This window comes from Populus trichocarpa, chromosome 8, assembly GCF_000002775.5.
Source record: "Populus trichocarpa isolate Nisqually-1 chromosome 8, P.trichocarpa_v4.1, whole genome shotgun sequence".
Lineage (NCBI taxonomy): Eukaryota > Viridiplantae > Streptophyta > Magnoliopsida > Malpighiales > Salicaceae > Populus > Populus trichocarpa.
Genome location: NC_037292.2, coordinates 14286690 through 14300393, shown reverse-complemented (window position 1 = coordinate 14300393; position 13704 = coordinate 14286690). Strand labels below are relative to the sequence as shown.

Here is a 13704-nt window from a genome sequence, read left to right as displayed (position 1 = left end):
ATTAACCGAGAAAACCGAACCGAGATGAAAAACCGATTAAACCGATTACTAAAACCAAAAATCTTTCCGGTTCGGTTCGGTTTCGGTTTCACCACCAAAACCGGTGAACCGAACCGGCTACCCATAAAAATAAAACCAGAAACGACCTAGTATAAATACTAAATGCAAATGGTACAGACTATACAGACCTAAACCTAAATTTCTTGCTTCAGCCGCCGCCCACACCAGACCCTTCTTCCTTTCCCCTTCAATTTTCATCTTCTCTGCCTCTTGCCCCCGCATCTGTCTCTTCTCTAGCTGATTAATAAGCAAATAACCCAGATCTCCGCATACATCTAGTATACTTGCAGTCGAAAAAAACCCGAACAAACCCCTTGGCGTCTCTCTTCACCTGCAACAGAAAGAGTCAAAGAGGTAAAGTTTATTGTTTATCCATGTGTTAATTCCGGCCTTCGTGTGCTTGTAAGTTTTACTTGTAACATTTGTTCCATTAAAGATCTCTGACCTCTGCTTCTTTTTCTGTCCTTTTGCAGCTAGGGTTTTTGCATCTTTCTTCAGGTTCGCCCCCTTTCCCCAGCTCTCTCTCCTTTATGTTGATTTATGTTGATATCAGGGTTATTGATTGCTTTGTGTTGATTTCTGTTGATTTGTGTTGACTGTTGATATCGAGTTATCTTTCAAAGTTTTTACTGTTTTTACATCTTGTAACATTTGTGTTGATTTGTGTTGATCTCTGATCTCTGTTGATTTGTGTTGATATCAATCTATTTTCTGTTGTATTAATTATGGGCTGCTGACAGTATGTTCATGACTTCATTCTGTTTTATTGAAATTAAGAATTCTTTAAATTTTAATTATATTTTGGTGATTCAAGGTGGTAGTCTTTGTTCTTGGCTGATGTATGTTTAGTATTTTAGCATCAATGGTGTCTTCTTTCTTTTACAGTAATAATCCTTGCTCATAACTGGGATTTACCAGTTGTGTAAACATTATTAAGCAGTAATTTTAGTGCATTAAAGGCCCTGGAACTGCTCTGCTCCAAATCTGGAGTTGTTAGATTCCAGAAGAGAGCAAAATGGGGTGGTTTGCTTGTGTTTTTTTTCCTTTTAAGAAAAGGAACGGATGGGTCAGTGATGTGGGCATTTTTGGATCTTTTTTAGTGTGAGTTGTTTGATCTGATGACTTTATTTTCGAAGTAGCTGGTTTATTTGACATGCACAGTAAATGTGTTGGATCAGCATGTGTAAATGCCACGGACTTTTCAGGGTTTTGCTTGCTCTTTCCTTCTCCATTACAGACTTTCAGGTTCATTGCATGTGTAATTTACAGTATGCATGTTTTTTAGAATAAAGAGGTGATAGATGCATTTTTGCAATTATAATATTGTTTATTTACATATGTTTAATCTAACATTTTAATTTATGTTTTTGTAGAATTTGGTGAAAGTTTAAAGATCTCAACTGATTGTTTGTAAGTAGTATTGGTGGCTTGGTGCAATCTTGGAATATAATTGTTTTGGGTAATTAATTTATTTTACCTTGTTAATTTCCCTTAAAATTTTGCATACTTAATTCTTTCAATAGTTGAACTATAATATGTTGCTAATTTGTTAGTGTTTTTTTATAGCATTATCCTGGAATTTTTGGATGCTGGTGTTGCTGGAATTTTTGGATGCTGGTGTTGCTGGAATTTTTGGATGCTGGTGTTGCTGGGTTTTTTTCTTCAAAGTTCAAATTATGCCGGATGTTTATGATAATTTATTGCTGGTTGTTAATGTATTCGCTTGTACTTTTCTAGTGCGAACAGACTTTTAATTTGAGGTTTTAAAATTTGATCATGCATCTTGCATATTGCATTGATTTAGCACTTTAGGAAGTATATTAAAAGTCAGCTAATTTGCATCTCTGTGGGATTTTAATGACTGTTCTAATTCATGTCCAGATTTTAATTTATATTGAAAGTTAGTAAATTCATATTAAAAGTTAGCCATGTGAATTAGCTTAACATTATAAATGTTTAAAAGCTCAACTTGCTTTAAATTTTAAAGCTTAATTTAACTGAAACCGTAAGCCAATTTTAAAGCTTAGCCATGCTAAATCTTCCCAAACCGTAAGCCAATTTAAAAAAAAACCAAAAAACCCCATGGGATTAGGTTTCCCGGTTTTTTCCTTAAAAAACCGGATTTAACCGAACCGGACCGGCTCGGTTTGAACCGGTTTCCGGTCCGGTTCGGTTAATTTTTTACAACAATACTGTAATTCGGTTCGGTTGATTTTTTTAGTCTAAACCGAACCGAACCGAACCGTGAACACCCCTACTCCTTCGCTTTCTTTATTTGGTAGTGCAGTTGAACTGTGTTTTTAAAGAAAAAAAATTAATTTTAAATTAAATTTTTATATATTTAACGTAATAATATTTTTAATTAAAAAATATTTTAAAAATCAACATCAACACTGATGACCAACAACAAATTTATAAGTCAGATCAGAATTTGTAACACCATTAACTCCATTAATGGGAATTGATATTTTACGAGTAATATTTGAAAGCAGTAGTATTAATTTCTTCCTTTGTAATTTTAACAAATATAAGTAACCTAAACATCAGCAAGGCTACTTGAAACATTTACTGTGGAGATTTCAGCAAAAACTCCAAGCATAAAAAATGTTCATGAAAGAGATGAGAAAAAAAAAAGTACAGCAGAATTCAAGGTTGGTGACAAGCTGTAGTAACTTATCTGTTCTGTATAGGATTGGGTCCTGTATAGACTTTCCTCTTTATTACCATCTTTATATGCATTTCTTTTGAGGCCACCGATACTATTAGACATGCAGGATTGTTCTTCAGCTCAGAACTAGACCCACCTCTGAAGCTACTAAACTTTCCATGCCCAACAGCATAACATGGAGTCTCTAACTGTGACATTATCAACAGAAGAAGAAGAGATAGGTAAAGCCAGCTCTCTTCTTAGAACCCCCATATCTTTCTTCCTTGAAACCCCCAATTCATGGCATGGAAATGGAACCCTGACTAGAGTTATGTTTTGTAAGAAGTAGGTAAGCAGGAGCTGCAGTGAGAGATGACTGGAGGTGGGGATTTCCCTTCTTGGCAACTTATTTTTGCTTACCGATTTCAGAGCCTAATTTCTGCTGAGAAAAGCTCTGTAGGCTTAAGCAGAAAGAGAGACGTTCAATTTCCTAACCTGAAAGTGAGTTTCCCAATGTCTCTTCCTCCAGTCTTTAGCTTTCTATCTTCTAATTTCCTCCAGAAACGATGATGTTTTCTGCCACTTCTTTAATTTAGCAGAAATGATCGGTCCGCGAAAATCAAACGTGTAACTTTCGATATCTTTATTATCATACATGATAATCATACAAGTCAGCTATCGAACAACTTTTAATTTTCATTTTTTAAAAAATAAAAAGCTCTAAAATGATGTTTTAGTAAACAAAAGATCGGGTTTTTTCATTGATCTGGATGAGCGAGTCACCGGATTAACTGCTGGACCAGTCTTATAACATTGCCGAAAAATCTTATTTGTTTCAATTATTTTTCTCAAGAATTCTTAATTAGACTAGTTGATGTAAATGTCCCTTTGTAGCTCACTTTTTTTTAAGCCAAATCTATCGAAAATAACGATAAATATCCATAGATTATGATTAACGTTTTACAGGCTACTATCTCTTCCTTGCCAAGCATATATCAGCATCAAACATTTTGATTTCTTGACACCGTACGATTCCGGCTGCTCCACCAGAGCAGAGCCATCTCTCACTACCTTTGTTCATATTCCATCTAACTCTATGCATTGCAACCATTTTAGGTGGGATGCTTTCAACTACATTCCCAGCTCCCTCCTTTCCGCCACCTTTCTGTTTGACATCTTGCTCGTCATCAATGCATACCAATGCTTGATCCTCTCCTTCCATTTGCTTACTCCCACTTTTTGATTTTGGTTTCCTCTTGCTTTTTGTAGCTGTCAATGTTTCATCTGATCCATGATCCATACCAGGATCATCACCATAGCAAAGAGCTGCGACGAGTTTGACAACCTTGATGACCAAAAGAGAGAAGAAATGCGAAGCTAACAAGAAGAATATAGGGGTGAAAATTTTGCACTTACCTAATGGTGGATCATCTGAAGTAGGAATTTTTGCGGCCTTATTTGACACAGACAAACGCTGCTTGGATTTTGGATTGTTCCCAACATCGTTAACTGGCTTCTTCAAAGGTAAAGGAGTATCTGGTAATGGAGTGCCCACTATAATAGCTGATTCATCCTCACTCAAGGACCCACAACCAAAATGTGGGGCCCTATGTCTCGATGGATCTTTCTCCACTGCTTTTGTTGTGAGCTGATTATGAAAGCAACACTATAAGCTTTAGCAAATGCTCTGAAGTAGCTTAGAGTACACAATCCACAATATGTAATTATTCAAACTCAACCATGAATTGTTTGTTAAAAGAGTAGCATCAAGTATAAGACACATACTTTAGTTATCTACATTTTTCATGTGAAGATCTATCTATCGTGAGTATGTTTTGATGCCAATCCTTCATGTCATTGATGAAACTAAGTAATTCAACCAAAATTTTGCAAACATGCTCAAGAAATATGGAACAAGTAAAACAAGTACAATTACAGAAAACACAATCCACAATCCCAGGTGACATGTTAAACAGGTATGCTACAAAATAATTCTTGTTTACACCAATATGCCAGACTCCTGCCAAATTAAATTCATGGATAACGTGGTCTCCCCCCTCCTAGCACTCAACATTAACAAGTGTAAGAGGATAGGCCCCTGCATGACACAGAGACTAATGATATGATGTCACATGTATGTTATGTAGGAACCTATCACATTGTAGAGATAAATCATATTGTAAAATGGGAAGCCAGCTACCTGGAAGCGGCAAACAGTACCATCTGCACTGCAATATGCAACCATGCCTGTCAATTAAAAAAAGAAGGAATTGTGAAAAGTGGATAGAGTAAGGACAACAAACAATAAGAATCATTTTTAATTGACCCGATTGTAGTTATATGCAATAGAAAAAAGATTGTAAATTCCACCAAAGAAATACCTAAGTTACAACGTATCACTATAAAAAAGTTCTCAAGAAAAGTGGAGGACAATGAAGCGGGACCCTGTTTCTCCAGTAGAGCTGACCTGACTGGATGAAAATGGCCCACTTGCAAAACTAGACGTCTATTCCATTAGGTCGAAAATTTTCTCAAATCAACAGCTCACCAAATCATCTGTATTCATTTGGACACATCATAGTCTTAACAGGTATTATTAGTCACCCGGCATAAGGTATCACTTTCTACTCCAACTAGATTTATTTGTTACAAACAACAGAAACAGAATGGTAGACTGGATCAAGCAATACTGGAGGAGGCATTTTGAAGTTTGTTATTTGAGAGGGACTTATTTATGCATTAACCATAAATTAAAATAAACATCGATTAATGTACGCCAGTTGGGTTGCTAACAACAGAGCTGATCAAAATAATGATAAAGACCATAGTTTTGTAGAAGAAAGGATCCTAATCTCAAAGAGCAGAACCCAAGATGCAACAATCAAATAATGTTGCATAGGCAACTCCAGTCACAAATGCTGTAAGATGATGATCAAAACCTGAGGGAAGAAAATGCAGTATACCATACCACCTTTCGTTTTGTCCCCCAATTTTGATCAAGCAATTAATGAAATTACATTGTTTCAATAATAAAGCAAATGACAGCACAAGAGTACCTGTAAGCCTTGACACTTGAACGCTCCAGATAGCAAAGGAAGAACAATTAACAACGTGCATCCCTAGTTGTTTTGGTCCAACAGAAGGTTTTCCATTGACGGCAGCATCATATGCAGCCCTTGCCAGGCTGAGGAGTCTCATTGTTCCATCATCAAAGGATAAAATTATACATCTGAAAATGCAAACAATTAAAGGTTCAATATAAGCGAATAACCTTATCAATAAAATCCTCAACCTGTGATTCATTCAATAAAAATAATGCAACACCTTGGATCCGGCAGCCAATCCAGGCTATATATGAGTTTTGGTGCTGGATGGAGGTCCCACAAAGGTCGGAATGGATCACTGCAATTATTCAGAAGCTTAGTTCTACAGCAACTATATTTCAACAAAGAAAAAATACATATGGAATTGATCTCCTCATTCTACAGGTGAAGTAAAGTAGGGATTTAGAACTTCCTCCTGCTCTGAAAACATAACAATGTTGCATGATATATACAGCCAACATGTGCAGAAGTATTCCACATGGAAAACTAATAAAATAAATTCAACTCTCAGGTGTCTTTTTCTACCACCTATAAATGAGTTCCTGACCATTAATGTTGAGATGAGAAACCAGACAAGAGGGAAATGTTTATATATATGAAAGGGGAGCATGAATATATTAGGCCCCCTCGCTGCAAAGGTTGTTGATCAGTTTTTCTTAATCCTAGAGGACAAGTCGATATTAGAGAATGGCCACTCAAAAAAATCCAACCACAAATAAAGATGTCAAGTATGATGCAGAGATTGATAAGGGCATATGAAGACGCTCAATTCTAAATCCCAATATCAAAATGATGCAAAATTCATGGAAACGTATCACTCTGATTGCAAAATGCTTATCAATGTTTTGTTTATAGGAGTTTTCTGTGCTGTGATTGTAGCAGTGATAACTCCAGACACAAAGGAACCAGAGAATATAGTCACAAAAAATTAGAACTAGATCATGAAAAATTATGCTCCACCTCTTCAGAGGCTTTTTACTCTACAAGTATATATCACAAAAGTTTATGAAAATTTGGTGCAAGCATTAAGGAAAATGGTCTCCAAGTCTTTTGAACTTGAAACCGTGATATACCCCTCTGTACAGTCATCCAAAGCTTAGAGCACATAATGGTACTAGTGTGCATTAAAGTATGTCTACTACAGGGCAAGGATAAAGGGCAGTCATGATAGTTCTATTACACATACTGGAAAGTTCCATACAAAATCACGTAATCATAAGTCTATCTGAAGCAAATTGAGCATCTAAGCAATTAAGCATTTTTATATCAAATGGCACACGCAAACAATGACATCAAAATAATTCCATGTAATTGTGAAAACAAATAAATCATACCTACCGTATGTCCCAAAACTTCAGGCCCAAATGTCCAGCAGTGAGGATAAGATTTGGACTCTCTTGGTCACTGGAAAATAGTTTGAAGGCAGCATATTTTATATCTCAATTATAAGCACAAGATATGAAAACTATGGCTAGTACAAATTCTTTGAATAAACATCTTGAAAGTTTCCATGCAGCCCTTTACAGGTAAAATAGCATTATACACGATAATATTTCTAGATGGGTTATTGACAACACAGAAATTTTACAGGCAAGGGATATGTCATTCCCAAAGTAGCAGGATTATATATCTTCAGATCTAATAAATAAAAGTGAAAATTTGCATCAAAATATCAGAGGTAAATCAAATATACAGCTAGAAAAGCAACAGACCGAGTCATCTGACATCAATTACCTTTCAGATGGGACCCATGCAATTGCTCTAATAGGAACTGTATCTGCGCTGAAACAAAGCAAAGGCCTTGTATCTGTAAATTAAAAAAGGGAAAAAATGGAATGACCAATCAATTTAGATCAGAAACTTCGACCAAATTTAATTTGTAATAAACCTTGAGACATGACATAAACTGTATCCACACAGTTCACACAGAAAGAACTAATATATGAAAGTCATTAGACTCATTTGTTATTACCACCAGATGCGCCACTTGCAGAGAATTTCCACAAAGCAACCTGAAAATGAGGTGATGAAAGGCCAAGACACGATTAGACTTTGCCCCAAACTGTGGCAGACAATTAAATTAATAACAGCAGAAACAACAGGATGATTGACATATTACTGTTCCATCATGGCATCCAGCAAGTAGGTAATCATGAGGGTATGAAGTTGACCACTCTACTGCCAAAGGGATGCTGTATAGGAGTTAAAAAAAAATTAGAAACAAAATAATAATAAAGCACGCTGCAAAAAATAAGATCAAAGAGCAAAAGGCTCTATAATTTATGACAATTCTTCAACAATCTGAGTTGAGTGAATTTGGAATTCAATGATAAAAGATCTTCATCAATCATTCTATTCAACTGTACACATCACTTCAAAATCCACAAAACCCTGAATGTCAAATTCCCTTGTGTGACATATATGGACAAGGATGATAATACTTTAGTTGCAGTCCTTTCATTTGCTATATTATTGTTTTTTCTCCTTTAGAAAAATGAATTTACTTCTCTCCACTCATAAAAACACAGTACAATGGTACGCTTGGCTTCCACCATATATCGCAAACCAAATCATTCCATGTGAAAGTGAACTCTCCGGGTCAGAAACTCTACAAACAGAGGCTTCTAAGCTACATACCAGATAGTCCTGTTAAAAAGAAAACCTAATAGTGTATTCTTAAATCTCTTTATATTCCAGTAGTATTTCATATTAATATAAAGAGCATAGAAGATATCACCACATTACCTCTGTATACCTCCACACTTCAGAGTTGAACATCTGAATACTGGCTTTATCTTTACAAAGCGAGGATCTGTACCTTCTAAATTAGACGAAGAATAAACTGATTTCATAGCATGGGGGAGAGGAACATCCCATCTGCATTTGATAGGGGGGGTGATCAGACAGTATCGCATTGATAATTAATTTATGCTTAAAATTAAAAGCAACACCTAGCATTTGGGAGAATTATGGTAAGAGTTACATTATGGGTATAATGAGAGGCAAAAAAAAGGAAAAGGAATAATGGGCAAATGAAGTTATATGTTTCCTAACCACTTCTCACCCCCAAAACCCCCCACCCATCCCCCACACTCAAATGACAACATTATTTTTTTCATTTCTTCAATTTGCAACATTCCAGCAATGAAGTGTAAAAGTCTCCTTTCAGTTTTCCAAGAAATCATCAGCAGTTATGTTCTTAGTCTAAAATTCAACATGATTACATATGATCAATTCCTTCTATTAATCATATCTGAAAATGCCAGAACTATTGGTCATTATAGAAACGTCAATCCTTACTATGAATATTATCTCACACTAATCCACATGAAGAAGATGACTTACACTTCCAAAGATCCATTTCCCAGCAAGACAGCAAGATAACCCATGCGATGCTGGAATTTGGAAGGGGGTGCATTACAAGGCTGCCATTTGACATCCCATGCAACTTTTCCATTGTGAGCTAGGCATAATACAACTCTTGGCAAATCAGCATCCTTCGGAATGGAAGAAGTAGGATTGATATCCAAAGAAACATTATCAGAACCATAAGCTGGCATTGCAGTGTTGAGTCCAGAATTCTCATGTGTTTGGTAGTTTACAGTTGAAGATGTAGAGTTGATATCCAAAGAAACATTATCATCTTCATTATGAATCAATAACAGTGGACATGCAACATCACCAGAATCACTTCCCTTCCTTGCATTACTATTCAATCTTCTACTTTGTGCAGTAGTTTTAAGATTTGTATTACAATCAAATAGTTGTTTGGTGAATTTTTTTTGTTCTTTCACCTTGTGTTTTTGTTTGGCCTCGTCTTGGCTGTTTTGAGAAATACCTTCTATAGAAAGCAGTCCAGGTGAATCTTGTGGGTATTCAACAGAGAGAGCTTGGACATACTGGTTGCTGCTATCCAAACTATCAAGAGATTCATTTGTTGGGTTCTTTCTAGGCCGTCCTCCCCTCTTAACTTGAGCTAAATTCTCCTTTGTCGCTTCATTAACTGGAGCTAAAATCTCCTCTATGGCTTCATTACTGGGTGATTCTTCTATTGGCTTTTTTCTAGGTCTTCCTTTAGGCCTCTTAGCTGAAATCAACTCCGTGGCTTCGTTACAGGGTGATTCTTCTATTGGTCTTTTTCTAGGTCTTCCTTTTGGCATCTTAACTAAAGCCTTTGTGGCTTCATTTCTGGATGATTCTTCTATTGGCTTTTTTCTAGGTCTTCCTTTTGGCCTGTTTAATTCAACTGATTTGTCCATCTTGGATACATTGTATCGAGCTCCCAGTTTTGATTTCTTCATTGGAAGTGCTTCCTCATCCCCACCGACATTTAAAACACACCATATCTGGACCATGCCTCTGCCAGTAAGTGGTACACCTATTCTGTGATAGTAAGATTCAGGAGGATGGGCAGAAATAGCAACAAACTACACAAATTGACAAAAGAATCAAGTCAAAGGTCCCCCAAAAAAAGTCTCCAAAACTTATGGAAGAGATAAAGTATCAACAAGGAAAATATAGTCAGGCTATGGATCATAAAGGTTCAACCTTGTTTTTGTATAATAATTGACATTTTATAGTCGACTAGACATTATTCATGATGACACCAATCTGAACTATCTAAATGAATGCAGTTTTACCAAATCCAGCAATCGATATCAATATATAAAGCTACTTCCAAGAATTTTATAAATTTGCTCAAAGATAACTGAGACTTGCAGGTTGTTCAATTGATGTTTTTTGCCTCATGCATGTAACTAGGAATAAAACATTCTTCAGTAAGTTAGAGGTGTGAATTAAATGAATTGACCAGGCTATGTTCTATATGTTTGCATGTCTATGCAAATGACTCCATGATCTTGTTAAGAAAATGTTATCTGAATATTAGGGACACATACATGAGCAGCCCATCAATAAGAGGTCAAGAAATTCTTTAATAATTCAACTCCACAACCATAAAGGCGAAGGCATTAAGAAAGAGATGAGAGAAACCTCGCGTTTGATATGATTGTCAGGCCTTTCATGAACCCTAGGACACCAATCCAATGCCCAAACAGACCCTCCAACATGCATCACAAAATCTTTACTGCAACAAGATGGAAAGAGAGAGGTTTGAAATGTGCATATCAGAAATGGAGAAGCAATGGAGAAAATTATAGAAATATTCTGAATGTTAAAATTTTGATGTATTTATTATAGATAACTCAGAATGTCAAAAAAAAATCTGCAACACAATCAACTAAAACAAAACAAGCGACTGCAATTGAAAACTAAGGCAAGTCCAATTTATACCTGGATTCTAGAGAAGTGGCACCAACATCTGGTCTCTCCTAAATCAGATTGCAAAGTAAAACAAATGTTATAATCACATATCATATATCTACAAAAACCTAAAATACAATTAAAAAAAAAGACCTTCACTTACAGTACCTTAGGAACAGTTGCAGATGAGAACAGCGGTAGATTTATTCCACTGAGAACACACTTCTCCAGAGAATTATCCGTTTCACTAGCAAACCTAATTATTCTCGGGTCGTACTTATAAAGCTTCCACTCACTAAATGTGCATAAAAATAAAAAATTATACACAAACACAAGAACAGCAACAAACCATCAACATGGAGTTTATACACAGAAAAGATTACTGACCTCAAAAAAGTGATAGAGGACTTATAGCACTGAATTTCAATTTCATCCACGGAATCAGTTTGTGCTTCTCCACAAAGTTTAGAAATCATGTCCATTTCTTTAAAGTGATTCTCAACTGAATAATCGAATGTTGAAACTCTAATGCCAACACCATTGCCTCCTAATAATTCTTCTAGTTCTTCCATTCTACTAATTCTACACAAGTAATTACCAATCAACAACAGCATATAATCCACATTTCCCTTTAAATATTTCTTCAATAACAACTTAAAAAGTAGCTAAAACTCCTTAAGTCAGAATTAATTAATGCTCACAATCAAAGTTTCAAGCTTTTAAACCAATGCTATAATTGGTTACCAAAAAAATAGCTACATACCATGTTCTTAAGTTGGAAAAAAAACCGAACCCCATTAAAAAGAGAAGAACAGCAAAGAGAAGACACAACTAATGATGACATACAGAAACCCATTTAAAAACCAAAGCAGATGGACAGCATCATAGGAAAAGGAGTATGATCAGCCAAAAAATCCGATAAACACAACCGAAAGCAACTAAAAATAGCAGCAAATGAAACCAACCTGCAGAAACCACAGGAAAACTAAAGGAAAGGATAAACTGAGAGACAAAAATCCCAAAACAGAACATGCATAGATAAGGCAAGAGCAAAACCCAAGACAAGATTTTAGAAACGAAATAGTGCTATAGAAGCAATAGAGCACTAAGGATTTCACATAATGAACAACTTCCAAAATTAAGCTAGTCAAAATACCAGTCAGAAAACAAATGGAAAACACATTACCACAAGACGAAGACAACTCATCGCTAATTTACTGTGTTTTTATTTTTTCGTTGTAGCTTTGTAATTGTAACCAGCATGAACAAGAACAACGATTAAAAAACAGTTGAAAAGAAAAAAAGAAAATGAAAACAGACAGGAAAAAGAACAGTTGGCCAAAGCATTTAATAAGCAAATAGTGGTAAAGATCAATTAGGCAAGAAACTTCATAGAATTAGATTGCGTCAGAAGACTTAATAAGCCCATGAACATCTGCAAACAATGGACTTCAACAATGATGATTACAGCCAAACCCATCCCCACTGTAATAATATTTCAGATGTAACAATGCAAAACCCAAAGAAATTAAACAGAAACGTGTGCCCTCAGCTTCCCACACCCAATTTCAATTGAAAATCAACAAATCAAAGGGACCAAACATGCAAAGAATTACCAGTGAAGAGGCCCAAACACCAGCAATTGCCCCTATATGCACAACAAAGCTCCAACAGAGTAAGAACAACAAACAGTTATCGAGGATAAAAGTGAAGGGCTCAAAGATGAGAAAAAATCAGACAACTGGAAGAGATGGCAAAAAAATTAAGCAAACTGAAGCCACAATACTATGAGAGTGCAAACAGCAAAAATCAATTTTGTTATAATGTTTTTTGGCTAACAAACATAAGAAAAAAAATAATGAGGAAAATCTGGGTTTTCAAAACAGAATATGAGAAGGCACACGCCTTTAAGGCCAAAACCCCATCAAATATTCGAATAAGCACAAGAAAACTCAAATCTCACTACAAGTTACCAAAAAAAAAAAAAAAACCCAGTTGAGCAAATTTATTAAATAACACAAAAAACACACCTTCATGGGTTAAACCGCAACTCGGGATCGTTTAGCCGGAGCTTCAACACCTTCTCTTCGTCGTTATAGTCAGGTTTATGTTTGTAAGTATTGTAGGGACAGACTATCGCTGAGAAACATAAGCCTCGAAAACGTTGCTGTCTCATTATATACGGTAGTAATTTAGAGAAAACTCTTATTTTACCCCCTAAAATTTATAAACAGGTCAATTTGCCCCTGGATATTTATTTTTGTTCAATTTACCCAATTGATAACTGCAGTTTGATTCAAGGTTGTCAAAAACGTATTTTTAACACGTCACAAAAAATACAAAATAAACTCGGATAGTAAAATCATAAATCATCAGGAATTTTTTTTTTATACATAGTTCAAGCACCTTAAAATACATGCTTCAAATAAAAATTCATACATAATTTAAGTAATTTTTCATTAACAAACAATTTGCTAGTATATCATGTAAACTAAAACTAGCTTTATTATCTTCATCTTGCTCATTATTCCTCAGACATTCATCAATATCAATATCAATATCAATATCATCAAGAGGATTATTAGTATCACTACTAGTATCAACACTAATATTATGAACATTAGTGCTACT

The 13704-nt window shown here is 35.4% G+C and overlaps 1 protein-coding gene and 1 long non-coding RNA gene across 4 annotated transcripts; one reads left to right on the top strand and one right to left on the bottom strand.

Moving 5' to 3' along the window:
• The first annotated feature begins 193 nt into the window (after positions 1-193).
• Positions 194-1905, top strand: LOC112328346 (uncharacterized). Its single transcript, XR_002983124.2, has 4 exons — positions 194-414; positions 534-558; positions 1434-1519; positions 1627-1905. It is a non-coding gene; the product is annotated as an uncharacterized LOC112328346 (long non-coding RNA).
• Positions 1906-3624: 1719 nt separating this feature from the next.
• Positions 3625-13246, bottom strand: LOC7454240 (uncharacterized). 3 transcript variants are annotated; one of them, XM_024607492.2, is made up of 17 exons: positions 13104-13236; positions 12690-12721; positions 11461-11655; positions 11242-11368; positions 11104-11141; positions 10804-10897; positions 9157-10238; positions 8557-8688; positions 7931-8003; positions 7784-7823; positions 7546-7618; positions 7150-7215; positions 6032-6109; positions 5764-5936; positions 4908-4954; positions 4124-4355; positions 3625-4033 (listed from the first exon to the last, which is right to left on the bottom strand). In XM_024607492.2, exons 3-17 carry the CDS (start codon positions 11643-11645, stop codon positions 3678-3680), a joined length of 2796 nt encoding a protein of 931 aa, XP_024463260.2. In that variant the 5' UTR covers positions 11646-11655; positions 12690-12721; positions 13104-13236; the 3' UTR covers positions 3625-3677. The 3 variants fall into 3 exon arrangements, with proteins under 3 accessions (XP_024463260.2, XP_024463261.2, XP_024463262.2); XM_024607493.2 differs by lacking the exon at positions 12690-12721 and having other exon boundaries at positions 13104-13246; XM_024607494.2 differs by lacking the exon at positions 7150-7215.
• Between the last annotated feature and the right edge of the window lie 458 nt (positions 13247-13704).

What these genes read in the sequence shown, in the direction of transcription:
- LOC7454240 (XM_024607493.2), bottom strand. Translation starts at nt 11,645, where the DNA reads ATGGAAGAACTAGAAGAATTATTAGGAGGCAATGGTGTTGGCATTAGA. An exon ending in GGAAATGGATCTTTGGAAGT is followed by an intron (nt 8,689 to 9,156) that starts GTAAGTCATCTT and finishes TATCAAATGCAG; the next exon opens with ATGGGATGTTCCTCTCCCCC. An exon ending in TGCAAGTGGCGCATCTGGTG is followed by an intron (nt 7,619 to 7,783) that starts GTAATAACAAAT and finishes TTTAATTTACAG; the next exon opens with ATACAAGGCCTTTGCTTTGT.